Here is a 27,654-nt window from a genome sequence, read left to right on the forward strand (position 1 = left end):
TGAATTTTAATTCGAAACAAATGGTCCAGACCAAAAAAAAAAAAAAAGCTGTGGGACGGCTATTAATTTTTATATAATATACTTGTATAGGAATATATATTGGTATATATATACCTAGTTTCTTAATGAGTTTGACAAGTTGATGATAATGTGTATAGCCATCACAACCTTTTGATTCATATAATGTGAACGATTATAATAACAACGTCACGAAAATCTTATACTTAAATACTTTGCACGTAAACATCTTATAAAAAACTAAACACGTGTACTTACCGATATATATATACCACGAGCTGCAGATAATGTTATGCGCGCATGATCGTACACGTGTTAAGGAAGTCCGTGCGACATGTAAGAAGAAAAACCGCATTAAGTAGATCTCGAAGAAATGATAAAAAAATATATTTTCGCAATCACGTAGGTAGCCTATCACAGTCTACACACAAGGGGTAGGGGCTAAAGAAATTGTTTCAAAAACCGGTTTCATTTTGAGCTCTTAACGAGCCGCACTTTATGCGTGCGCGCTGGACAAAACTAAATTGCGTCGTACACTCCTCAGGGCGTATACACAATATAGGAGGTTCATATACGACTATACGGCTGTAGCGAGCTTGTAAATCCGAAATGAAAAAATGTGGGTACCGGCAGGCACTGCGGGTCCACGCGTATAGATACGTACCTATAGAACAGAGATACGATCGAAGCAGAAGTATCTCTTATAACCGTACAGAATATTATGTAGACACGCGCGTAGATAATAATATTATGGTTTTGTGTACAGAGAAAAATCACAAATAATGGAAATGTTGCGTAACGACGACGTATAATGTATATGCGCTCAATACAATGATAGTTATTATTATGATTGTTGTGGTCGAGTTGTTAACCGTATATATCTATAGGCAGGTGTCTTATTTGACTGCTGGCTATTATTAATCGAACTATATTAATAATAATAATGGTCAATAATTTAACTACGTCACATACACACACGGACATATATATAAATATATAAATTATATAGAATTCTGAAAGAGAAAAAAATCGTTTCAGGTAATATTGTATAATATTTTAATATTTGTGGAGTTAATACGATTTTGGAATATCGTATTCAATCGACCTGCAATCGACATGCAATAGCCCGTTAAAATATGTGTAAAAAATAAAATGTTCAAAAATATTTCTAGAAATTTGTTTCTACGATTGCACGAGCATATAGTGTTCTAAATTCTTTTTACAACACGTAAAACCTATACTGATAAATCCGAGCATAATATATTATAATATATATTAGTTATGTATGATGATTGTAGCTATAATTCTGTAGAATATGTTAGCTAAACATGCTCTCTCCCATGCTTTCTTTTAATAACGAATTTATTTAAATTCATATTTTTGGAATGTTTTTAAATATATATAGGTATTTGGAACCATATTTTCAATATTATAGACTTTTATTCTATTAACCAAATTTAAAATTTGAACAAGTAGTTTCCTTGATATTAATATATATATATATAAGTTAGGAATAATAATTTTGAAAAATAAGTTTTACAGAACGGATGTAATATTGAATATTATAAAATGTATTATGATCGAATAATTTTTACAAATTATAAAATATTGATAGATATTAAAATTAATTACTGAAATGTTAAAATCATTATATATTCCATATTTCATTTGAATTCATAATCAAGAACCTGTTATCCTTAGAATACGAAGTAAAATGACTCAAAAAAATACTCTTTCGAATTCTATTTTAGAATTTAAATAAATCAACATTTTCTAAAAAGTATAATCTTCTAAATTATTAATTGGAAAAAAGGCGATTCTCGTTTGAAAAAAAAATAGTATATTCACAGAATACTTTTTTAAATAGTACAACCAATCTTCGAATCTAATTATTTGAAAATATAGGTACTTAATATTTCCAAAAATTGAAATTTGAATAAATTCCTTATTAAAGGAAAAAATGGGGGTGTGCATACTTCGTGAACCACTCTGTATATAAGTACCAAGTGCCTATTTCGTGTTTTGTATAATGACATTATTGTACGAATAATGTGTGGTCGATGACGAATATTATGCAACACTCAAACACATATAATATCCACAACACTTTATACATATATATGATATCACTGCGACATTAAAATAAATATACGATCATCGAAGTATATAGAGCGTGACGTATATAATACATGCGTATTATAGCGCCAGTCACGTACGTGTTATAGATCAGAACTTAGAAGTTAGAACATCGCAAACCTTAAATAACATATTATGTAGACAATCTCTGCAGGACATTCACAGGATATGCGACGCGATATCAATGCACGATACAGCGCAAAATGAACGATTTTGAAAGAACTTATTGCGTTTGAACACCTATTACAATGATATATAATCATCTACTGTATGTCATAATAATAAGTAATAATTTATAAACAGTTCTTCGTTATAGTGAAATTATTAAATATTATATAAATAACGATTTAATATATAGTGTATATATATTATACTATACTCTTTAAGTATTATATTGCAAATTTTAAACGATTTTTAGGTATGATAAATTTGATGGATTTAATGGTTTCGGTAATCATCGTACACTATATTTTATATTTTAATTAATTCACGACACATCAATTTAAAAATATATCCGTTCGCACGTACTCGTATACGTCATACAGATTTAGTGTTGGATGTACATCTCAATAGTTTTTTTTATGTTTTTAGACGATCGTCATACTTTTATATATTTTTATAATACTAAATTGGTATCCATTTATGCTGTGACTTAATATTACATATATTTTACTGTGGGCGAATTAATACATCAATGACGATATTATAATATATTGTTTACTAACCTTATCGCTGATATCTCCTAGGTGGACCACATCCTCCGTTTCTACGAGCTCTTCTTTTTCTTCTCGGCTTTTGATTTTTTTCTCTCTAACTTCTTTTAACAATGATGGGTTCCCTTCCAGTGAAGATATTCTCACGACCACTTCTTTGGTATTTTCTCCGTCACCTTCGTCACCCAATTGACGATGCTAAATAAAAAAGTGAGATATTTGCATTAAATTAACATTGATCTTTATCATTATTATTAAATAATTCCATATGATTAAATTTAAGTAATATTTCCAGAGATAATCATTTAATTAAGCTGTAATGATTTTCCTATTAATTGTTTATTTATATATTATACAATTTAAGACAGCGTTCAGCAATCTATTTCCTAAAACGATCGGAAATATTTAAAAAAAAAACAGATCAGAAAACAATGTTATAAACTACCTAATAAAAACGGCGTTAGTGTGATAAACAATAATATTTTATAATATTGTAATTTAAAGGTGTGCGTTAAAAACGAAATCGAAATGTGTTGTCAAAAATTATATTATTCCGATCACGTCTCAATTGTGAATTCCGTAATAGTCACCATATGACATTCACCTTCGGACTAGCTCGATTTCTTGCAGGATCATCGTTCTTAAGGAATGCAATATTAGCATTACAGTGATTCCGAACGTGACAGAAAGAATGGATGAATTAATAATTATAATCTAATAATGAATAGGTAAAAGCCGGCTAGAGACCGCGGCCAAAAACAATAGGACCGTTCGCTGAACCCTACTTTATATTGTGTAGAAATTGATTTTTCTTTGACTAGATTCTGCAGATGTTTGTATTCCGATCTATACCTAACAACCACCGTATACAGTTTCTGTACTCTTACGTCAATTATTATTAATTTTGTACACGATAACTACACACATATGTATGGTAGTGTGTATGTGTGTGTGTGTGTGAATGCAAGCGCACATATTATGTATTATATATTATTTTTGATAATATCTACCTTTCACTGTATATACCGAGAACGAATATAATTATTCTGATCTAATTTAACTTGTTTTGTGTGATGTTCCGATGTGATATCCGCGTGAAAAAGACCAATCATAATTCTCATTATATTATTATACGCTAAGAAATCGTAATTATATTACCTCGCAAGGAGCCCGAAGTTATAATATACAGGTATGTATACACAATAATAGCGGATACAAACGAATTTGTGTTTTACGAGACTGGTTTGAAATGTCTTTCGCAGTTCTATACACATATTATACTGTACGCAATTTTTTTCAATAAGAACCGATATATCGTTACCAGTCCATTTGTACAGAGTAAGTCGGTATAGTGTAAGTCGTGTGTAGAGATCACCGATATAGTCGACAAGCTTTATTATATGAGAATGTTGAATAACGTGTATGCATTGCGAGAAATTTAAATATTTTAAAATGGTTTTTATTTGTTTTGTGATTATCTGCAGTTAATTTTAATCTCGGAGAACGTAGAAAACAGTATTCTTAATCGATGATATTAAAATTTATCAATTTGTACAGTCAAGAGTTTGCTCATGTTAATTAAAATTACTTCGGTCTGTTGATGTTCCTGTTTTTCCGTATCTTCGGTCGTGTTAGTTGTAACTATTGGCCCAGAGTCTTCGACAATTTTACCGTCTTCCAACACGACTTGTCTTTTAACTCTCGTTTCGATTTGTTTTTTGGTAGTCAATTCAACTTTTTTCTTAGTCACCCATTCTTCTGAAATTGTGAAAAAAAAAATACAAAATAAATAACAAATATAAGAAAAACATAATGATCAATGGGTTGAAAACACAGAGCTCGCAGAGCATTATAAATAGTATATAATTATATAGGTCGAGCAATGCAACAGTAGACGCGGAAACGGAGACATTTACAATTGCCCACACATTTGTATAATAATATATACATGTATATAATACATAAACGGGCGAATTGCACTTTCTTTGGCAAATTACATGTCGTCGTGTATTTCTCGGTTTGGAAACATTGTATCCATAGTCTACACATACACACATATTTATATATTATATTATTATACGCAACGGTGTGGTGTGTATATACACACACATACACACTCGAACTATAATATAGGCTAGACTAGGACCCTATTAATCTGTCAACGGATAGTTATGAAATTTTATTAATGAACACGTATACGCTGCTGCGGAACAAGCGAGAAATAGGTATATTAGGCACAAACGTTTTTATTCCTTCTTTTGTGTACACCATTTTGTACACTTCGAATGACTATCAATCAAAATTGAAAGACATATTATTAAAAGATTTGATCTATCACCTGATTTTTCGTGTGTGTAAAATTGTCACAATTTAAAATGGTGTCAAAATACTGCGGTCAAAAACATATGGCAAAAAGTTACATTGAAAATCTTATTGTATATCTGTATACGTCTATATTTATATACACGATTTCACACACCGGCGCATAATTATTTTAATTTATAAAATGTATACAATTGAGTTATAAACGATTACGTGTGTGTTAAATAAGCAACAAATATAATTTAAGGCCAAAAAAGTGCAATTATTTTTTGTAATTTTTCTATAGTAGGTACATTTGTTTAAGTTTGATTTTATATTTTATTATTTTCTATGATGTCCTTCAGTAGACATTTTAAACACGTTTTCTATTGTCTGAGAACTATCAATAATTATCGTTTAAAGTGCGCAAATTGTTTTTATCTCGTGGAGGATGTCAAGTGTATCTATACCATATAATATAAAATATAATAAATAAATATTATGCATAAAACTGAGAGACTTTAATATACACACACACATATATATATAGCTTCCATTTCGATGGAAGAATGACTGTTTTTTTCTCATCAATATAGCAATATAAGGGTGTTGTATACATTTCCACGTTTAGTAGGTATAATGTTTAATTTTTTATTATAATTTCTTGCGATGAATAAAACATTCACACGTAGCCACCAGTCACGTAAGCAATATATAATAATTATTATTATTATCGTTATTGTTTTTTTCGTACTCATTGGATAACAAACGTTTTGACTTCATATATGTAGAGGCCTTAAAAACATAAAAAATTAACAATACCCCGGAGAAAGTACACAATGCTGTTCAAAAAACGTTGCAGACGAACCGATGTTAGAGATGCTTCCGCATGGGATACATTGTGGTAATACGAGTATGCTAATTTTAAACTATAATAGTGTATGTAATGTCACAACAGTACATTTAAACGATAATAATAAGCAACTGTTATACATATTTTCTATAAACAAACTTTATGTTATCTATTTACTGGGTTGGGTAAATTTTTGTTGACTAAGCACACATAAAACAGCGTGTGATTTTTTTTTCCTTTTTGAAAACTGACTGAAGTAAAAACTATAAAAATTATAATAACACATCGTGTAACATAGAATTATTTCATAATATCTATTAATTTTTCGAGTTAGTTACATAATATTGTCTTTATTTAAACAATGTATTTTATTATTATTACTACTATTATAAAATAAACCAGAAAAAAATTAAATAAAAACTAACTCTGGTTAAATTAGATCATTTGCTGTGTCAAATTACACTCTCAAAAAAATTCGATAACCTTTGTTAGTTAATCGTATGTAACCGGTTAAAATCAGTATGATCCTTTTTATATGTTATATACATGTAGTTTATAGTTACGTCAATGAAAGGTAATTTTAAGCGTGAACGAGTAATAAATTATCGATTTAAAAATTAAATAATAATTATTATGTTTTTTTTTTAATCTATGTATTATATGCGATTGAACTTAATAGTAATAATACTAACGTTGAAGTAATTTCAAATACGTGTTTTCGGATTTTTATTTAAATTTTAGTCTAAAGGAAGTGTTAGAACACTATTTACTAGTATTCAATACATGTTCTTCATTAAATTATAAAAATATTCATTATTTTTTATTTTTTTAAATACATACTTTAGACTATTTATTGCTAAAATAATGTTAATGTATTATGCGTGTATACTGTATATCGTTTATTTCATGTTGGCTGTAGTCGCTGCTAGTTAGTTTGTACCTTGGTGGTTACTGTTTAATAGTATCTATAAGTGTATATAAACCATATTTTATAAAGAAGTTAATTGCACACTATGTATAATGATTGCAAAACACAAATAAAAACAGATTTTTATCCGTCTATTGTGTTTTGGGTACGTCACGAGTATTTAGCTAACGTGCAAGAAACAGCACCTTGACGATTTGTATTGTTATTCTCGTTACTCTCAATAAGTTATTCCTAATAATATTATTTTGCCTCTCGTTTTTGAGCTATATACTAATCAATGACTCGTGAATGATGTTTATTCTAACTTTAAAATCCCGTGTAAGATTCACACATTATAAATTATAATATAATCATGTAAAATATGTATTAAACAAATGAAAAAAATCAATAGGGTGTAGCATAATATATTAATGTAGGTTTATCTTTAGTTGTACAATATTATAATAATTTTCATGGTGACATGGTACGCTGATCATCTTATTCCAAGCCACTGACGTTTAATCTCCACGAAACCACCAACACCCAGTTTAGTAACTAACGCTAGGTCAGTGAGATTTGACACTCATATCAATTATTGGTTAATCATATTTTATCTTTTAATTGCATGTTTATTCGTCTGGGGAAAAAATAAATTTATTTAAGTTTCACTTAGCTACCTATAATTTATTTAGTTTATTTTCAAATTGAACTAGTCTAACAATTTAGTTAACCATAACATTGTCAACGAGTAGGCTAAAGGTATATACTATATACCCTACTATATTATATTAATAATTGGTGTTCTAAAGATAGGTTAGATTAAATATTATTTTCTTCAGAATGTAAAAAGACGGTACGCTTTTTATTTCTATTCTATTTATAAAATATATAAATCGATGTCAAGCTCTGATATTAATGATTTTTAGTATTTTTTTTTATATTATTTCTATAATGAGCTTATAAATGATTTAAATTTTTAAGCATTTTATATGACGGAATTATAAATCACATTATGTTCACATGATACCGGTTAAAATGCAATATTTCTTTAGGCATTGGTTATAAACTTATAAATGTATTATAGGTAGTTTAAAAAAAAGCAAAGTTCCTGTATGATAAATACATGTATTTTATAGTAATGTTTATTTGTTGACAATTTATATTCGTTTTATTATTTAGCCTACTTATTATTTTATATAGCATATTATTGTTGTTTAATATTAATCTTTTTTTAGCAAACATGATTTCATAACAATCTAATTATAACTTATAATTTTATTAATTAAGAATTAAAATATATATACTAAATCTGTATATTAGATATTCTTGAGATTTGAGAGTAGTGGCAAAGTTAAAAGTTAAGATTATATATATATTATGATACTATAGTAATTAGTAATATTAATTATAATTTGAATTGTAGCAAAGTTTACAGTCATATCGAGTAGAAATAAACAGTTAAATCAATCATACCAATTATAATTATTTATTTAAATATTATCTGTATTTTTGGGGACTTATCAACTTATATAAATATATAAAATATGTTTTTAGTTAAAGTTTTTGGTAAATTGTAAGCATAAATCAAATTTTTCAACGGTAGTTATTTAACTTAGGTACCTTACTATAATAAGTTAGAATATTTATAGTTTTTACAGTTATATTAGTAAATTTTATTACTGTTTAATGTTTTAGTAATAAATTAATAAATATTAATCACGCATAATAAATTTAAGCATCAGAAAGGTTGTACTCGATGACCAGTGTAATTGTACTATTCATAGATAAAGTAAAATGTGTATTTTATTTTATTGAACATACGTTTAAAAGTATCTATGTGAGTCCTACTATAGTCTTATTGAACTTATTATATTTTTCCAGGGAAAAAATGTATGTCAAATAAAGTTTCATTATTTTATCTAATTCAGTAACAATTGCACGCCATACTGGACGCTGTATAGTTTTATGAGTTCATTTTATTACAATACTTTTTGTGAGTTCAACGATACTTTGATGTGAAGGTATCGTAAATATCTATGGTTAAAAATTACCATATTCATAGAAGTATAAATGTATAATCGTATAGATTTTGGGATCGTATTTCGCGTTTTCTCTTGTTTTCAAAATGTTTATTATTCATCTCGTGTCACGGATGTGCAAAGAACATTATTATTATTTCGAAAATCGTTTATCGACGATGTACTGACGCCAACATAATGAATTCGTGTACGTGAAACGATTTCTAAAGTCCAACGGATTTGCGTCAGACACGCAATATCGAACTGGTTGAAAATATTTTTATTTGATTTAAGGCATGTTGGTGGTGTATTTACTATTCATCAGTACATTGTGATCTGTATATACATGCTATCACAATCGATCAAAATGTGTGGTTGAGGCTGCTTATTTGACGGGTATGCAAATTTAAAAATAAACATTTTTGCACTAATGACACTAACATTCCATACGGGGCAAAAACTTGAATAATTGACCACAGCATTTAGATTTATTGACATTCTATTTATTGCGATTTGTAATGGTCAATTGTGGGCAGTTTTATATATTATTCATATGCATGTGTAGCCGTATTATACCAATGGTACCAAGTAGATGAGAAACGCACTTATAATAACGAGTTCAACGCTAATTATGTTCACGGTTAAACGCTGTGGATGTTACTACTATCTAGTACGTGCCTTAATTGAATTTAAAAAAAATATTAAAAATTAGTAGAAAATGTGAACATCATTACTCTCGAGTCACGATAATTACTATGTGTCGTATATTTATGTTTTTAAGATTTAAAATACATAATTCTGAAATACTTATGGAAATAAGCACTCGCAGGTGACCAATACTATAAAGCTTGATATCGTAGAGTGTAATAAAATCCGTAAGTATACAAGGCTTAGTATATAATATATTATATTATATTATACCTTATATATACTTCATTCTGGACTGAATCTAGCGTGGGATTGGTTTTCAGTTTTTATGCATAGAGAATAAAGAAATTAAAAAATGTTTCTAAGCACTTCACGAATCACCACCTGTTTTAACATACGGAGTAGGCATATTTATCTTTAATGCAAAATAATACAGTAATATTCTATTTTAATGATGCAAGCGCTACATGTTATGCTCGAGCTACGTAAATGATTTTATAGGAAATATTTATTTCGTTCGTATTTTTCTGAAATGTATCATAATCAAAATAATTCACTCGTGGTCTCGTTAAATGCAATTACCCCGTGTCACTGCGCATTTACGGAGTTCGGTTAAATGCAAACACAGCAATATAGTTCAGATATTTAGGGCGGATTTTTAGAGAACCTAACCTACACGAACGGTTATCAATATGATGACTTAGGTATAAGTAAAAAAATCCTCCGAAATGGGTCTATACATATTACCTAATATACAGGAGGAACAAAATAAATGATATCCGGACTCTTAATATACAATTATGTATACGATATTACGTGGGTACGGTGTTCGTTTTGTGTAGATGTAGTACATATTATAAGTAAATTGCAAGGAATAAAGTACAACAACCTTAGTAATAATAAAAAATAATGACAGTAATATTATAAATAATATCGGTCTTACCTTCTTTGGTGGTGGCAATCAGATTGTCCGGATCGACCTGCGAAAAACAATACGACGAGTTATCAGACGACACGAACGATATGGACGTGGTTGAGGTGGACCTGTCGCCGGGGCTCTTGGCCGGGTCGACAACTCCGCCGTACCTCGCAGACCCATTATCGGGCGACGTCGGTGCAGGCACGATAAGTATGACTACCATTCGAAAGACGACGTATAACCAATATATGTAATATGTATATACTTATAAATATATAAACGACGGCGTTATGACGGACTTTATTCGCGGGTTTGCGTGCCGGACCAACGCCGGTTCACCGGCGATAATCCGCGATGTCACAACGGTCGTAACAGCACATCGCGCGCGTGGGAGGTATATGCGCACAATAAACGGTTATAATATTATCGTATTATTTATGTTGCACATTATGATATTGTGTAGAACTCGCGGAGGCATAAGGAACAAATAAATACGAAGACGATTTGACCGACGCGCGTGTCACGCCGCACACACACACACCGGCCGACGCGGACGCGGACGACGACAGTGAGAGGGGTCGGACGCGATTATTTTGCCGCCAACGCGCGAGCGACGAGTAAGCCGGCGGACGGACAGACTGCGCAGAGTACCGTGGCCGCGCGCGGCGGCATCCTCCTCTTACCGCGCGCGCGTTCCATCCGACGCGAGCGCTCGCGCACTTCCACTTTCTACCTATACACATACACGTGCGTGCGTACGACACGGCGCTCATTCGCTTTTCGCCGGCTGCCAATGGACTGTTACGATTTCGTAGGGTTTTTTTTTTTTTTTTACTGTTATTATTGTTATTCGTCCGAGTTTTTGTTTTTGTTTTACGGAAACGCGTGTCGGTGAAAAAATAAAAATGAAAATCAGTGTCGGCCTCTCGACGCAATCGATACACTCTATTCACACCGCCCGCGATCACGTCCCATAATACAATATCATAGGTAGGAACTTGTTAACAATTTACGTAATCTTGTTTTTCCGTGTTTTCCGCGAGCTACGGCTTTGAGGTCAGATTGATTTTTTTTTTTTTTAATCCTTTTGTTTGTCCACGCGTATCGGGATATTAGACTATACAGGGCGATTCGCTAATCGTGATTACCTCCACTTCTTCTTCAATAATTAATCAATTCAAATTACGATTTTTAGAATTGATAAGTATCTAGGTACTCGAGCACCGTATATTCGACTATTTAGATGTGCATGCCGTTTAAGGAGAATTCCGTGATGATAAAGAATTCTTTTTTGGAAAATGTAGATGTACCTATATCTAAATAAAAATTCAAACGAGTTGTTTATGTGTTATTAAAATATATATACTAAGAATAATAACAGCCTTTAAATATGGTGTTACGAAATTATAAAATATATTGATAGATTAATACCGATATTAATTACTACAATTTTTAAATCACCTAAGTTCTCGTATATTTCAAACCCTTTATTGTGGATCTATTATCTTTAAAATACACCAAGTTAAGTAACTTAAAGCTATTAGTTAAAATTTCAGTTAAATACTCGTACATCACAATTTTCAGAAGTTATCTAATTAACAATTTATAATAAAATAATGATAATTCTAATTTGAAAAAAAGAAGTTATATGGACGACCACGGGATGCGTCTTAGATAAAGTAAACATCTAAGTATTTAAAAATATGGGCCATGCGTATATTTCAAAGTTCTAAAACCCAGAATTCGAATAAATTTATTATTTAAGAAATAAACGGGGGCGAGCATGGTTGGTAAATCATCCTGTATAATATACACTCAATATCGACACTCTATTTATTATAATATATACTCGTATATTGTAGGCATAATATTATACTGACCGCTACCACGTATGCATGCTTAACCGGAAACTCGGGATTCTGGTATACTAAACGTTGTGCGGTGTTCGTAGACATATAAATTATAATATATTACAAGTATATGGCGGTATCTGACCTGTTGATCGAAAAACGAGTCAATGCGCGTATAAAGGTCGACACGGGTCCAACTACGACACGTTTATACGGTTTTAAATTCTATAATGTCTATCCATATTAACAATATAATATGTGTCACTTATGGAAATGGCAACTATTCGAAAATCCATTATTACCTATAAACGCAAGACATTACATTCACTCTAGTCTATACACAGATTTTCAAAAAAACCTACACAACATAATAAATATAAGTAATATATTTATTCAAAGAGTTCACGTTTATGATCTTAATTTCGAATTCTTAAATGAACGCTGGTTATCAACGTCGATGATTTAATTATACGTTCAGAAATTTAATTGTGATTTAATAGCATTCACAAAAAAAAAATCATTACATTTAATTATATTTCATGATTAATTATAATCTGGAGGACAGTGGAGGTATTTTTTCATATTATGATGATGTTCTAATTAGCAGTTAAAATAACAAAAAATGAAGCGATTTTAAAATCACAATCTATTTAAATGATTTTCTGATTTTTATGATACTATATTGTCTTCTAGTTTATGTGCAATATAAAATTATAGTTAATTATATTATAGCAATGGAAATATAAACTTCTAAAATGTTTAGTTACTATTAACTTAGAATTTCACTTTATATTAATTACCTATATTATGTTCCCGCGTTATAAACTTTAACAGCTTTTAAATTTTCTTTTAAATAAAATAAATAAGTTTGTTACAATAAAAAAATCAGAAAACTGCACCTAGAACGCTTTCGAGAGAAAAATTCATCATTTACGCCCGTCCCAATGGCTCACCCGAAACCACAGTGGTCTGCCAACGCTTGTGTATATGTTCGTTTTTGTTCAATTAACTTGTACAGTTGTTCGACTACAATAATTGTCATTAAAATATGGATATAGAGGTACCCAGTTACTTTTTTAAGAATTTACGCGATGCACCATTATACGGGTTTTATTACTATACGTATGATACGGTAAATTATGATAATTAAGTACCTATACAATATAATATGCACAATGGTGTTTAATGTTGTTAAATAAAATACATTAATGTACACGCAACAGTCATGAGATTTTGATGTTATAAGTACTAGGTACGTACTTTAGACAATACAAATATACAATCATATGGTAAACTAATATTATAAAATACTCTGTAGGTTAGGTACCTACATAATATTAGGTACGCGCGGAATGCAATAAAAAAATAAAAATATGGGCTTAACAATAACATATTTGCTGCGTTTATAAACGTGAATAATATTTTGAACAACTAAAAAGTGTACAAACAATAAGCTAATGTACTTATACGGGTTAAGCATTTTGACATGTTATCTTGGAGAATATTATGACGCTACACAAACAACATGTATTTATAATGCATATACGGTGAAAATGACATATTATTCAAATTATGACCTAATAATACTTTATAAGGATTCCATATTTTGTCACAGGTCATAAATTTCATATCACCTAAAATTTCCGTATAGAAATCTTTCTTACACATCGATAAAAAAATAATATAATAATATAGAATAAACTATAATATAATTATTATATTATGCTAAATACATTGTGGATAGTATATACTATTACTTATATATACGTTAGAAAATAGAAATTAAAGAAATGCAGACATGACGTGAGTCATTATAGTTATCGTACTTTATTGAGTACCTCCTCTATCATTATAATATTATGTTATTGCGCCATGTTCTCATTTGATAAATGAGGATTGAGGACGAATAGTTGATCAACCAAAAGTTAACTGATTTTAAACTAATTTGAAATTATAATCATAGTGTTTAATGGGAGTTTTAATCTTTCGAAAGGTATTGTCTTACATATCGTGCCTGCGGTTAAAATACTGCTGTCTAGATTGAACAACATATTTCACCTTTATTTTTTTTATATATATATTTATGTTTAAAACACAGGTTGGGTTAGGTTATGTAACCATGTAGTTATTTATAAAATGGTAGACTCTCAACATCTATTATTGTTGACATCGTCACAATCATACAGTATAGCCTGATTATGCGTGTGACTTACCAGTTCCAAGTTTTCCGGAGGTTTGGCCTCGTATCTTCTCACGGACAAGGCTTTTCTGTCGCCGTCGGCAGATGTTCTGAAACCGACGGTCCTGCTCGTCACTTCAGTCATCTGAAACATTCGACGGTTTAATTTAGACCTATATCACTATATATTTAATATATATATACAAATTATTGTATTATATGCTGCTCGTATATATTATACGAGTAGTGAACCATACGCCGCGGGTGGTAAGTATAATGTTAAATTTATGTATATATAAGAAATGTTCCGGGCCGTTAATGCCGGAACGGTGTTTGTCCTCGTGTAAATACAAACAAAAATAATAACTCTACTTATCCTAGGCATATAGATCATACAACGGACAAGTTAATCCGATGTGTAAGGGTGACAAAAATGAAATAGTATAATAGACAGTAGGTATTCATAATAATTACGCAAAATACATACGCACGAACAAATAATAAACTAACTGTATAATATGTGTCAGTGTTAGGTAACTATAGTACTAATATTATTTTTATTTTTTAGGTATTTAAAAGAAACTTTGATTGTTTATATTTTGTACACCTATCTTACCTAAAGCTTTCTAACAAAGGCGATTTCACCAAACAGACCCGTAGTATCATGGATGACGAAGAAGATATCCCGCGAAAAGTGATGACACTAGACTAGTAGACTCTAACAGTCGCTATAATACGAAAATATAAACTACAATACGATCAGGTCACTTTAGTGAGATTGATAAATTGGTAGATAATAGCGAACGCCAAAATAAGTTTGTTTTGATGGTGAATTTCCAAATATTGCAAATATTTATGAAGTATAGTTACAAAATACGATTGATCCCAAATTATTGTTTTTATGATTTTTATTTTCGTGAAAATATATTATGTTAAAATAGTGTAACAAGCGAATGCTGTGAACATATTTAAAATATTATTAAGTAAGATCTAAAATATTAATGTTAAATATCTAATGGTTATTGTGTATCTATGGACATGTTAAAGTACGGATATATTTAGGTTTTTGTATTGAGTTATTTTTTAATAACACTATTATTATATAATCGAAATTAAAACATAAATAAAAACTCAATACAATGTTAATGAAGTAATCTCATCACACGGTCCATGTAATACACTTTAAGCGGAAATATTTTTCTTGATAAAAATAATAATGGCAAACGACGACGTTTAGATCGTTTTAAAGTGCAGGTAAACGCGTACAACAACGTAACGTTTAGCAAAATGATGTTCAACAGTTAGCAGCAAGCAACAGTAATACACTCGCTTAAAAGGTAATTATCAAATGGTAGTCGAGGGGGCAATAATTACAGTTGATGCTCTGTTCACGTGCGAACGAGTAGTGTTTTTTTCTTTACACAAGTTGTTTTCTTCGACACAATGAGATTAAACGTGTAATTATTATTTTTATTACGGTGCGTACAATAATTATATATACCCGTGGCACGCAATTTCTTTTCATAAACGTATTTTTTCAATGCGTATTAAGGAAGTTTAGTTTCAATGTTATAATATATGATAGCATTACACGAACACGATTCTGGATTTACTCATTTATTGTGAAATAACTTTCATCAGTGTTTTAGATAAGTAACTCAGATTTATGAATATTCATTAAATATACAAGTATCGGTGGCGTGGTATAGAAACTATAGTTCAAAGTGTAATAATATCTGTCATTTAAAATTAATAATTTTTAGTAAACAACTAAAATCCTGTTTACCATTCGTAGTTCCCGAAGATACCGGAAAAATAACTTATAATATTACTTATGTTTTTAGTTAATTTAAAATTTAAATTGTTTTCATGATTATACCTACTATTAATAAATGAGTTTTAAGTTTTTTTACCGAAATATAATTATTTATATTATACAAAATTCGTATAAACTAGCGACGGCGTGATGATTAGGCAATATATGTACATTCTTCTATGACATCTTAAAGTGCCTGTACTATAAATTACAGTCTATAATGCATTTTTTATTATCTTTTATAGCAGTTATAACAAATAATTAAATCGAAAATATATATTTTAAATATTATTTTTTTGACATTCCATAAGTAAGTATTAAAAGTACGTCTTTGATTTATCTTATTCTACTTAACAATCTACATAATATTTGTATAATATAATTACATACTTACATACACTTTTTTTTGTTATACGCTAATATACTAATATAAAGGTTCACAAATATTTCATGTGATTATAAAAAGTCAATAAAATTAAATTAGAACAAGCTAAACATTTCTTTTACGAATTAATAATACAAAGAAAAAACATGTTTTAAAAATTTGTCGTTTTTCCGAATTTGTACTTAACATAAAGTTATTGAAAAATAATAGATGTAATAATCGCTGCGAAAAACACTGGAATTGTTACCACGTTAATTATTTTACCCTTTAACCTCATAATTTCTAAAAATGCTTATTTCCTAGTTGCACGCAATATATATGCTAATTATTTAACTATAATAATATACTGAATTAATGTACTAATTATAGTATTATACTATTGAATTTTAGGTTTTCTTCATAATTCACTCGAAATAACGTAGAAATAGTTATGCTTTAAGTTTGGTATGGTTTCATACTTGATTACTTATAATCTAACTTTTGCAGTTCAGTAAATTTGTAAAGTGTTTGTTGATGAATTTTCATCTTTTATGTTATTATTTGTACATAAAAAATAAAATGTAATACTATTTTATTTTAAAACTAAAAAATAATGATATTTAACTGTTACAACTTTGTCTTATTACATTGTTTGGGTTTATCTACTCTATGATAACGATATATATTTTTTAGTATTATAATAATGCAATTTTACAAATGTGTCGTATGTGAAAACTGTTATAAAACATTATTAGATATTACAATACTTTTGCTTATTGAATTTTTGAATTACGTTACCACAACACATAAATCATATACGAAGGTCACACATTCGATGACAGATGTATTGTTATACGCTTGAGGTCAGCGGCACAAGACAAAGGATATTTGTATTTTCTGCGAGACAAATGAGATATTAATTTTGGAGAACGGGTGCAATTTCTTATTTGTGTTCCGATGACTATTTTTGGTCTTTTTAATAACGAATGTTATTAAAAACAAATCAAAGTGTACAGAAACATAAGTAATATGACCTCTTGGGGTCATCCATCGACCACACACGTATAAAATCTCGTCTTCGATTTTATTGTAAAATAGTAGAATCTTTTTTTCTATTCTGCAATTAAACTCTAATAGATATATGTAAGAATAACATTTTAACAATGATAATTGCAATTTTATTTTCTATAGAAAAATAAAACATAGAAATTACTTAATTTCCAAGTACGTATTATAGCAACTGTAGCGACAGTCAGTAATTGAGGTCTGTGGGTATTATTTATATGTAATATCCAAAATGTTAAGATTATTAAAAGATGAAATGTTTGCTTTGTTCTTTAATAATTAATAGGTATACTTAATGAGCTGTTTGAAAATAATTTTTGGTTTCCATACAAGCTAAGTAAAATATAATAATAATTATGTAAATATTTAATTTCTTGATAACAACGTGAGAATAAAAACAATTGGTGTGATAACTTTAATAAGTACTTCATCACTCTATTATGGTGTGTTAAAAACCTTAGAAACAATATATTTTAATTTTTTATATAATTAAATATATATTACATGACTTCAGTTCTACATTATGTTATTAAATTCAATAAAAATAATACATTTTTAACTATGCAATATATAAATATTATAATATAACAAAAATTGTAAAAAACGTTTTAAGAAATGTATATGCTATAGTCTATACTTGAATTTTTAGGTTTAATATTAAAATAACTAAGATTGTATTAACAAATATACAATTCATTTGTATTTTAGATTATTAATTAAATTTCTCATCAGCAATGCATTTTTTATGTACACAAGATATTACTGCGTTCAATAAAATATTTATAAAACATAATTTAAATGGCTAAATCCTATTTTAATCGAAACAATTCAAAGTTGATATTCGTAAAAATTTAATGTATACTCAATAGTATCATATTTAACACGACAATATTTATTTTATATTATGATATTTGATAATAAATTTTAACTGATAAGTTATAAACAATAACATGAACGTATAATGTAGGGAGCACGTATATCACAATTTAAAAGTCAGTTCTCTAATTGTTTATAGGTATGTGATATAATTACATAAAAACCACAAAGTACAATTTAAATACGTAATTACAAGAATAAATACTTAATATAAAAATGAATGAATACAAAAATATGTAATAAACATTAAATTATGAAGTATAATAGTATTTCACATATTATAATAAGTATAAAAAGTAAAAACGCTTAACCATAAAGTTAAGATATTCAACCTATATTTTTATAACAGCTGTAATATATTATAATAAAATTTGTCTTGTAGGCTATAACTCGCGTAATTCTAATTTATTATCATGCCAACGTGATATAAGATATATATATATATTTTTTTTTTTGAAAGAGAAATTAAATAATCTCAAGTCGTAAATAATACTGTTATATGACTATTCAGGGAAAAAATAATAATTTAGTATTTACATAGATTTTTAATACGAGTATTATATATATGAATATATCAATTGCGCGCGCGTGTTTTTATCATTAATTTGTTTGTGTCTAATGTCTATAATACTAAAACGAGGGATTTGACATACCGACAGACTTTTATTGTCGCAGAGGATTAACCCCATGCCGAGTCATCTGTAGTTTCCAACAATCATATTTCTTCTGGCTGTGATCACACAGGATATACATTATTATATTTTACATGTATATACGAGTATAAGAAAGCAATACACGAAGCGATAATATAGGTATCGTGTAATAGGTAATATGTCTTATTTTATATTATCTCCTTTGAGACGACGTTCTTTTAGCGAGTAACGATTAATAACTGTTATGAAATATTTTATTAAGTGTACTATATTTTTTTATTAAATAACAAAAATTACACATGCATTATGATATATAACACTATTATAATGTATCATTTATATGACTTAATGAATTAAATTGATGTTAATTTTAAAACAATAAATAAAAATTGTAAACAATATATTTATTAAAAGGTTTGTGTCACTTCTTAATTCAGTTATATTGTATATATGATGTAGTGTTCACTACGCCTAGGCCATTGCTAACATAATATGCATCTCACACAGATTTATAATAAATAATATATTCACAGACATTCATTAGTCCAACAGTGAACAAGTGATCACAATAGGTATGTTTAAATACCTTATAAAAATACAAAACGAGATCGATGGAAAAATTAAGAGTTACATATATTTTTCACGTCATCGAATACATTGATTTTGTACAGAGATATAAAAGAATGACGATGATAATATTATTATTGTGGTATTTGTACAGCATGACCTAAAAAAACAGCCGCTTTAGTCGTATAATATATATATATAAAAAAAATTCCTTGCATACTCATAAGACGACGGCAACACGCTAGGCCTATATACAGCTGGACGTTCCTCCATTGTGTATTGGACGAAGTATAATAATAATTATAATACTGCTATCGTATAATAATATTATAATGAGTGCATCTAAATCTAACAGACCGGTTATCAATTATATAGGCCCTAATACGAGTTGACTGGTGTCCGCTGCAGCTACTGACGACGACGTAGCTGATCTCCGGTTGGAAAACTATAAAGACGCATATAATAGCCGCACCTACCTCTTGTTCGCCAACACCACCCTACAGCAATGAGACTTTCACGATTGGAAAAATGCGATAGGTATGGGTATGCGCGCGTGTATTATTCATTAATAAAGACACAGTTTATTTACTATATATTATGTAGATAAATAGTGATAGATCAAAGATTAATTGTAAAACACATCTCTCTCTATGTATATAATACATTGTACATATTGATCAAAACGTCTATAATAGCTGCCGATGGGGGGACCTTACATTAAACTGTATTTTTTAATTCTTTAACGATTCGAATTGATTTTACTAGTTTTATTATATACGTCACGACCGCTTCCGTAGAAATCATAACGTTCGCGCGTTGTGTAACGGTAGCACCCGTTCGTATATTATTGTGCAACTATCTTATTATTATTATACATAGACCTATGTCCTATATGTATTATAATATATAAAGTCTGCAACGGATTTTTTGCAAACGATTATTATTTTTTTTTCATGTTTATATTTTAAACATTCACAACGAATTACTCGAGTGTGAGACCACAAAATTATATATAGCAATTCATTAAGATAGGATAAACAGCCGCAGACTGAATAATATAACACTACATTTTCTATTTCGATAAGTCAAATACGAAAATGACATATACATAAGTAAAAACTATCTATTGAAATGACCTAGGCATACATTGGTACACAAACCATCCAATGCTGAGTATAATTTATCGTGATATTTAAACACATTTGACCGTAAAACGAAATAGGTTTATCTGTGACTATATTATTATTAGTTTAAACCATAATTTAGTATGGTATAATTGTATTGTTATTCGTGCGCCATGTAAAATACACACATTTAAATCGATTTTGATATTGTTTGTATAATATTTAAAACGTTATAGGTGAATTTACATTTGGCGATGGGTAAATTCCGTTTTGCGGTGACCTTTAATGCGTGATTTAAAAACGATTGTCCGTACGTGTAACACTGTAACATTACTTAATATTTCTGTGTGTATTGTGTAATAATTTTTTCGTCACGATGGCTGCTGTAAAAATTTGATGATGGCGTTTATACGGCAGTTTACTTGAATTACGGTTGTTAATGTAGCGCAAAATTCGGTGATAATTGTACATAAACAAAAGTAATGTGTGCATTAGCTATAGATTTATATATATATATTTATTTATATGAAACCTGTAACTGCTCTTACTGGTGTTTAGCATAATATTAAATTAATCGGAATCGTTACAATATAACGTAACGCGTTGACACATGTGGCCCGAGAACCGAAGGAACTATCCTAGGTACAAATTTAATAATGTTTATAAAGCGCAGCGAAACAGGTTTTAGATGATTTTACTATTGTCAGCTATTACTTAATATATGTTTGGCTGCTTGTGTAGTAGATTTTGCGAAGGCGTTCGTTCATTGACAACCGGAAACCGGGCGATACAGCGTAAATTCTTTTGATTTTATACGAAAAAAAAAACATAAACTTTTTATTATTTTAGGTTCAAAAAACGTTTACCTACGATTTTACTATCTATTCTGAACACGTGCAATGCGTGACACGTGAATTAACTCGTACTAGAATTGTTTTACTTAATACTTTATATACCTCTTAATCAAGCATTAATCTCGAAAATTATTTTAATTATAATATTAAGTATTAAGTAAGCATAGAAATAATACTCTTAAACCACAGTTTAATCTCTGTATTAGCTAAAAATATATTTTATTTTGTATACAAAATTATTGATTTAACCTGTATTATAGTATTATAGCATTTAATTGTTTTAGTAAAAATACCTTGTAAACTAGAAAATTATCATAATCATATTAAGTATGGAGATAATAATAAGTACTGTTGAACTAGAATTTTAGCTTAAATTATCTATAATACATTTTATTTTTATACAAAAACCATGAATATCTATTACCATCATATACAAAAAAAAAATTAAAAATTAAAATAGTATAATATCCAAGTATATATATATATATATATATATATACCTATATTAAATATTTAAATATTTGTATGGGTAAAAGAGAATTAAAAAATATTCAAATAATATTTCTTACTAATGTAATATCTTGAAATATTAGCAACTCCATTGATATGCTTTTCATTGAATCAATTTATTTTATAAATATTGTACCTATTATCATTTATCGTACTTAAATTTTTTTTTTTAAAACTCACACTAAAATCAATATAATATATAATTTTGAAATTTAAAAACAAAAAATATAATTTTACACAATATTACAATTTTGTTTTCGATGATTATTGTAAATTTAGATTTTGTTAAAACGCATTTTCTCACAATATTTATAAATAAAAACGCCTAAAAAAGTGTGCTGACTTACCATAATATATATCAGAGGTGATCAACCTTTTTTTATATTGTGCTGAATAAAAAAAAAATTAGAGATGTTTTATATGAAATTACCATTATGTATATCTTTTATAATCTTATAAAGTTATAAAATTTTTATTATCATACATTTATAGAGAGATGGTGATGTTTTAGGTTTTAACTTTTAATTAAATTTAAATACTATTCGTTAAATAATAATTTGTTAGAGTTTAAAATGTTCTAATTGAATTAAAATAAATCTTATTTGGAAAAAATGTCTGTAAAATTTACAATTTTTATAAAATAATTAATAATATTGAAAAAAATAATTTTTAAATTGAGTATCAAATTGTATTATGTTATTTTATTTGAAGTTAGTGTGCCATTCAATATCAATATTAACAAGTGGGCCGTAGTTTGGCCACCCCTGATATACATGATGATCCTTCATAATAATAGTTATATTTAAATCTTGAAAAGATTATTTCCTTTGATAAAAATCGGTCAATGTTAAAAAATTGCCAATAGACCAAGGTATATATATTATAAATACGTATAACACACGTGTATTGCTATCCAACATTATTCTGTGACCGCAATAAGTAGGTATATATACAATGTATTTATATGAGATATACTTTTTAAACTAGTTTGAGATTTGATATGATTTCATTAGATATGAATCTGAATACGTAATTTAAAAAACTCAAGTGAACTATAAACTAAACGCATAATTTTTGTTAGGTATTATTACCCACATACCTTCTATTTTCTTGTTTGTTATAATAAATTTCTAGTGAACAATAATAAAAATTAATTACATCTTTTCGTAAATATTATACACAGTGTAACGAACAACTTTTGTTATTATATCTATATTATTCATTCAATCGTGTGCCAAAATTCAGTTTAAGTTTAGACGCGTGAGTTTACTACTTCAAAATTCGGTCATTTGAATCTTAATAATATTATTCATTGTGTCAGTGCATGACGAGTGAAAAAAAATCAGTACTGCTTGTTATGTCTATAACGCAGTTAGATAAAATCATCCAAAATGGATGTATTCCATGTTAAGCTTTATATGACATCTACAAAACGACCTTGGATATTTAATAATGATATCACTATTATAATAAGTATATCAGATATTTCACCATTCTTATTTTATAAATATATTTTTAAAAATTGTGTAACATGTTATGCATTTGAATAGTAAATTGTATGTTCTACAACTCTATAGTCTTACTCAAACTTACATATTTTATACAAATGTTTTAGTAAGTAATAAGTAAAGTTACTATTACTTATCCCATGTTTATTTTAATTAATTATTACAGTATTGTTTAAAATTTTTTTTTAAATATTATTATACTTAAAATTCCAACTCGTAACACAGTAGGTATATAATAATACATAGGTATACCCATATATACACTTTTCCCATCGGGATGCATTAATCAATCATGCAATAACTGTTTTTAAATATCGAACTGTAAAGGTATACCTATATTTACATATATATATATATATGTATATATGATGTATACTAAACAATTTAATGTAATGATGTAGAAGTCGCCCAATCGATTTAGTAGGTTATACAATTCCCAACACACCGTCAGACGTCATAATATATTGAGTAACCAAATATTTGAATCCATCAATAAAATATATTATTTTAACGTAATAATACAACGTATCTATAAGTAAAATATTTTCAAGCATACATTATTACAACCAACGGCAACGCACATACCATAACCATCAAAAGTACATAATATATCCAAAAAAAAAAAAAAAACGCGCCCATAATTTATTTGATGAAAATCGTTCACATGAAAAAAAACTCATGGATTTGATCCTATAAATTAAGATTGGTTTAGAAAATGTTCGGCGTAAAAAGAAGAGAACTGTCTGTTAGTGCCACGTAATTTTATTTTTTTTTTATTTCAAAAACTGAAATATAAAAAATGTTATCATTGTTTTATTTTAGATAAATACACTTACATTGTTAATATCCACACTATTATATATTTTGTTATTTTTTCAAATTTGAATAACTTTCGCTTAAGTTATACAAAAAGAGATTTCGAACCATTAAGATATTGATTTTTTTGTGATTAAGCTTTAATAGCGTATATACTTATAAAACTACAGTAGCCATCTCGGTACTTTACTGCGAGAACCGTTTTTCCATATAATATAATTTTGTAATTTATACACAGCAACCAACAATTTCGATATTAATGCAGGAGCCTGCAATTGCATCATACCTTTAATTAGATTTGAATATTTTACTCGTGGCATTCCGTAGACGTCTCATCAGAGGGTGTCTTCGATAAAATGACTATCCGTCGATGATTAATCGGCACGCCGTGACTATATAAGATAATATTATGTACCTATATATCGGTGTGTGTACCCGAAACGGTATCGCTAATTGCTTCGAGGCCTCGAAGTCAGTGTCGGCGCACCGAATTGGGCGTCGTTTATTATAATATTCTGTATGTATATATATATATACATATTATATGTTATATTATATTATACAGTCGACAAAAATCTGATAGCACCGATGGGCGTTTTGGCGGTCTCTTCCCACGTGGTACGCATTCTTACGGTTTAACGCATCGTGCTCAACGCATGGCATACCGCTTTCGTGTACGTGCGTTTAATGAATCCGATATAAGTCAATAATATTATAACGAAGCTTAAATGCGTTTCATACATAGTTATGATAGAGCTGCTCAACAATGTTTTTTTTTAAATGATAAAATATGACGTAGGTAAAACATAATAATGTCATTTAGATTTTGTTTCTCCTCTCAAACATCTTTACGGATTGTTCACACATACAGTTTACACGTGTTTAACAATTATTATAGTATACGATATTTTAATTTAATTTATACAAATATATTCATTGGTGGCTAACTATTTTTGATAAAAATAAATTATGGTCGTTTCCAAGCTGCGGAGCCTTAATATTTCTGATTTAATTATTTAAGGTTGAGTCATCTAACTATAATTTATTAACTTATAACTTTCTTGAATAGCAATAGCTGGTACTCTGAATTCGATCGCAGTTCGATTTAATAAACGCCTAATACTTTTTCAAGTTTATATTATCATTTTGAATAAATATTTTCACCCGGAAGTTAAAAAGTAAAATTAAATTAATATTTTTTTTTTCAATTTTACTAAATTATTTAAAAATATACAATTATTTTCAGTTGTTTATTTAATTTAATTTGACTAATTTTAAATTATTCATTAACTTGTCCAGCCTTGACCTTTTCAATATAGTTACTTACTTAAGGTCAAATTTTTTTGTTAAAAATGTGTCATTATTCTTATTTATAATATTTTTTAAATTTAAATAGTTATATTAGATATATTATATACCGTATATATATATATATACAATATAATTAAGATGGTCTACAGGTCGATCGCGACTCTCTTTCGAATTTTCTTGATTTTTTTTAAAAAAAACAAATAATAATAAGTTAAAAGTAACAATTTATAATCAAATATATTAAGGTACGTATTTTGTAAAACTATGAAATTAAACGTTATTATTACTTATTAATATACTAAGTAAAAGAAATAAAAAAAAGTGCAGTACGCGTATATATAAAATATATTTTTATTTAATGAGAACATTTTTTTTTTAGTCAATCGCGACAACCTGGAAAAACTTAGAAGTTTATTAAAGTTGGTTACACTACTATATAGTATATTATAATTTTATTTTTAATACTCACATTTTTTATTTATATTTTTAACATGTGTTTCAAAACTAGTACAATCGCTTTATTATGTTCAAAATAATAAAAATTGATAATTGTTTAACTATATTTTTTCAATTTAGTATGTTATTGTTTATATTTTACAGATAATTTATAGTTTTGATGAATTGTAATCTAAAATAAAAGTATTAAACTGCTTGTATTTTAATATTTTGTACCTCAATATCATTTAGCATAAAATTATATTATATGACATACTAGACATACCTATATTATAATAAATAAATAAAATTTACTGTATAGTTTACTTGAATTTTGAATTTACATATTTAAAGGTTATATAATTTTTTAAAAATGGAGTTAATAATTGTTAATCAAAAATAATTGTACAGGCATTGTTAATTGTTTACGGTAAAGATTTTTATACTTTGAAAATATATTTATTTTAAAACACATTTAACATAATTCGTATTTTATATAATTAATTATGTGGTTAATATAATGCTACACATTTATAGTTGATACTATTGTGTTATAAGTCTAAATTGCCACAGCTATAACTTATTCTATATTAAAAACGGTACACGATTGAACTACAATAACAGCGATCACATTTTTTGTAGGAGTACATCATTGGGTGCGAACAAATTAATTCCTCTAATTATATTTGATGCACAGTAATGTTGTGATCCTATTTTTAGCATATTCACGCCCAACACAAAGGTGTGGCCTGCAAAAAGTATGCAAATTGCTGTTTGCCTTAAATCAAACCAAACGATTTAATGACACTTCAATAGAAATCGGTATCATAAAATAATATGTTACTATCATTAAAGAACTTTTAAAAATAATCCTGGTATATGGTTTAATAATGTCGAAACAAAAATTTTAATTCATATGATTATTTTCGTACGATGAAGTGCAATCTGTATAATTATGTATGTGATATTATAATATACTGTTCACACGCAGTAAAACATTACATTTGCAAATTATATAACAGCTGCAGAGTACTTCGTGAATTACGAACATAATATTATAATATATACGATACAATTGATATAATATACGAGTGCAGTCTTTAACGAAATTGATCGATGTATGCAAGATGCAAGAGAAATATACCTCGTTTTATATAATATGTATTATTATTATGTATGCTAATATGATATACTGTACAAAATGTACATAGTA

General features: G+C 28.1%; 1 protein-coding gene across 5 annotated transcripts in view; it reads right to left on the minus strand.

Moving 5' to 3' along the window:
- LOC113551976 overlaps positions 1 to 27,654 on the minus strand; it is a 58,108-nt gene that overhangs the window by 19,103 nt on the left and 11,351 nt on the right. For 3 of the 5 annotated variants that reach the window (XM_026954594.1, XM_026954595.1, XM_026954593.1), the window contains exons 1-3: positions 10,538 to 11,135; positions 4,456 to 4,625; positions 2,880 to 3,065 (exon numbers count right to left, since the gene is read on the minus strand). In XM_026954594.1, the coding sequence (XP_026810395.1) occupies positions 2,880 to 3,065; positions 4,456 to 4,625; positions 10,538 to 10,736 (555 nt within the window). In that variant the 5' untranslated portion in view covers positions 10,737 to 11,135. Of the gene's footprint in view, positions 1 to 2,879; positions 3,066 to 4,455; positions 4,626 to 10,537; positions 11,136 to 14,576; positions 14,688 to 27,654 lie in introns of those variants that run through there. The other 2 variants (XM_026954597.1, XM_026954596.1) reach the window with 2 other exon arrangements.

This window comes from Rhopalosiphum maidis, chromosome 2 (genome assembly GCF_003676215.2).
Source record: "Rhopalosiphum maidis isolate BTI-1 chromosome 2, ASM367621v3, whole genome shotgun sequence".
Lineage (NCBI taxonomy): Eukaryota > Metazoa > Arthropoda > Insecta > Hemiptera > Aphididae > Rhopalosiphum > Rhopalosiphum maidis.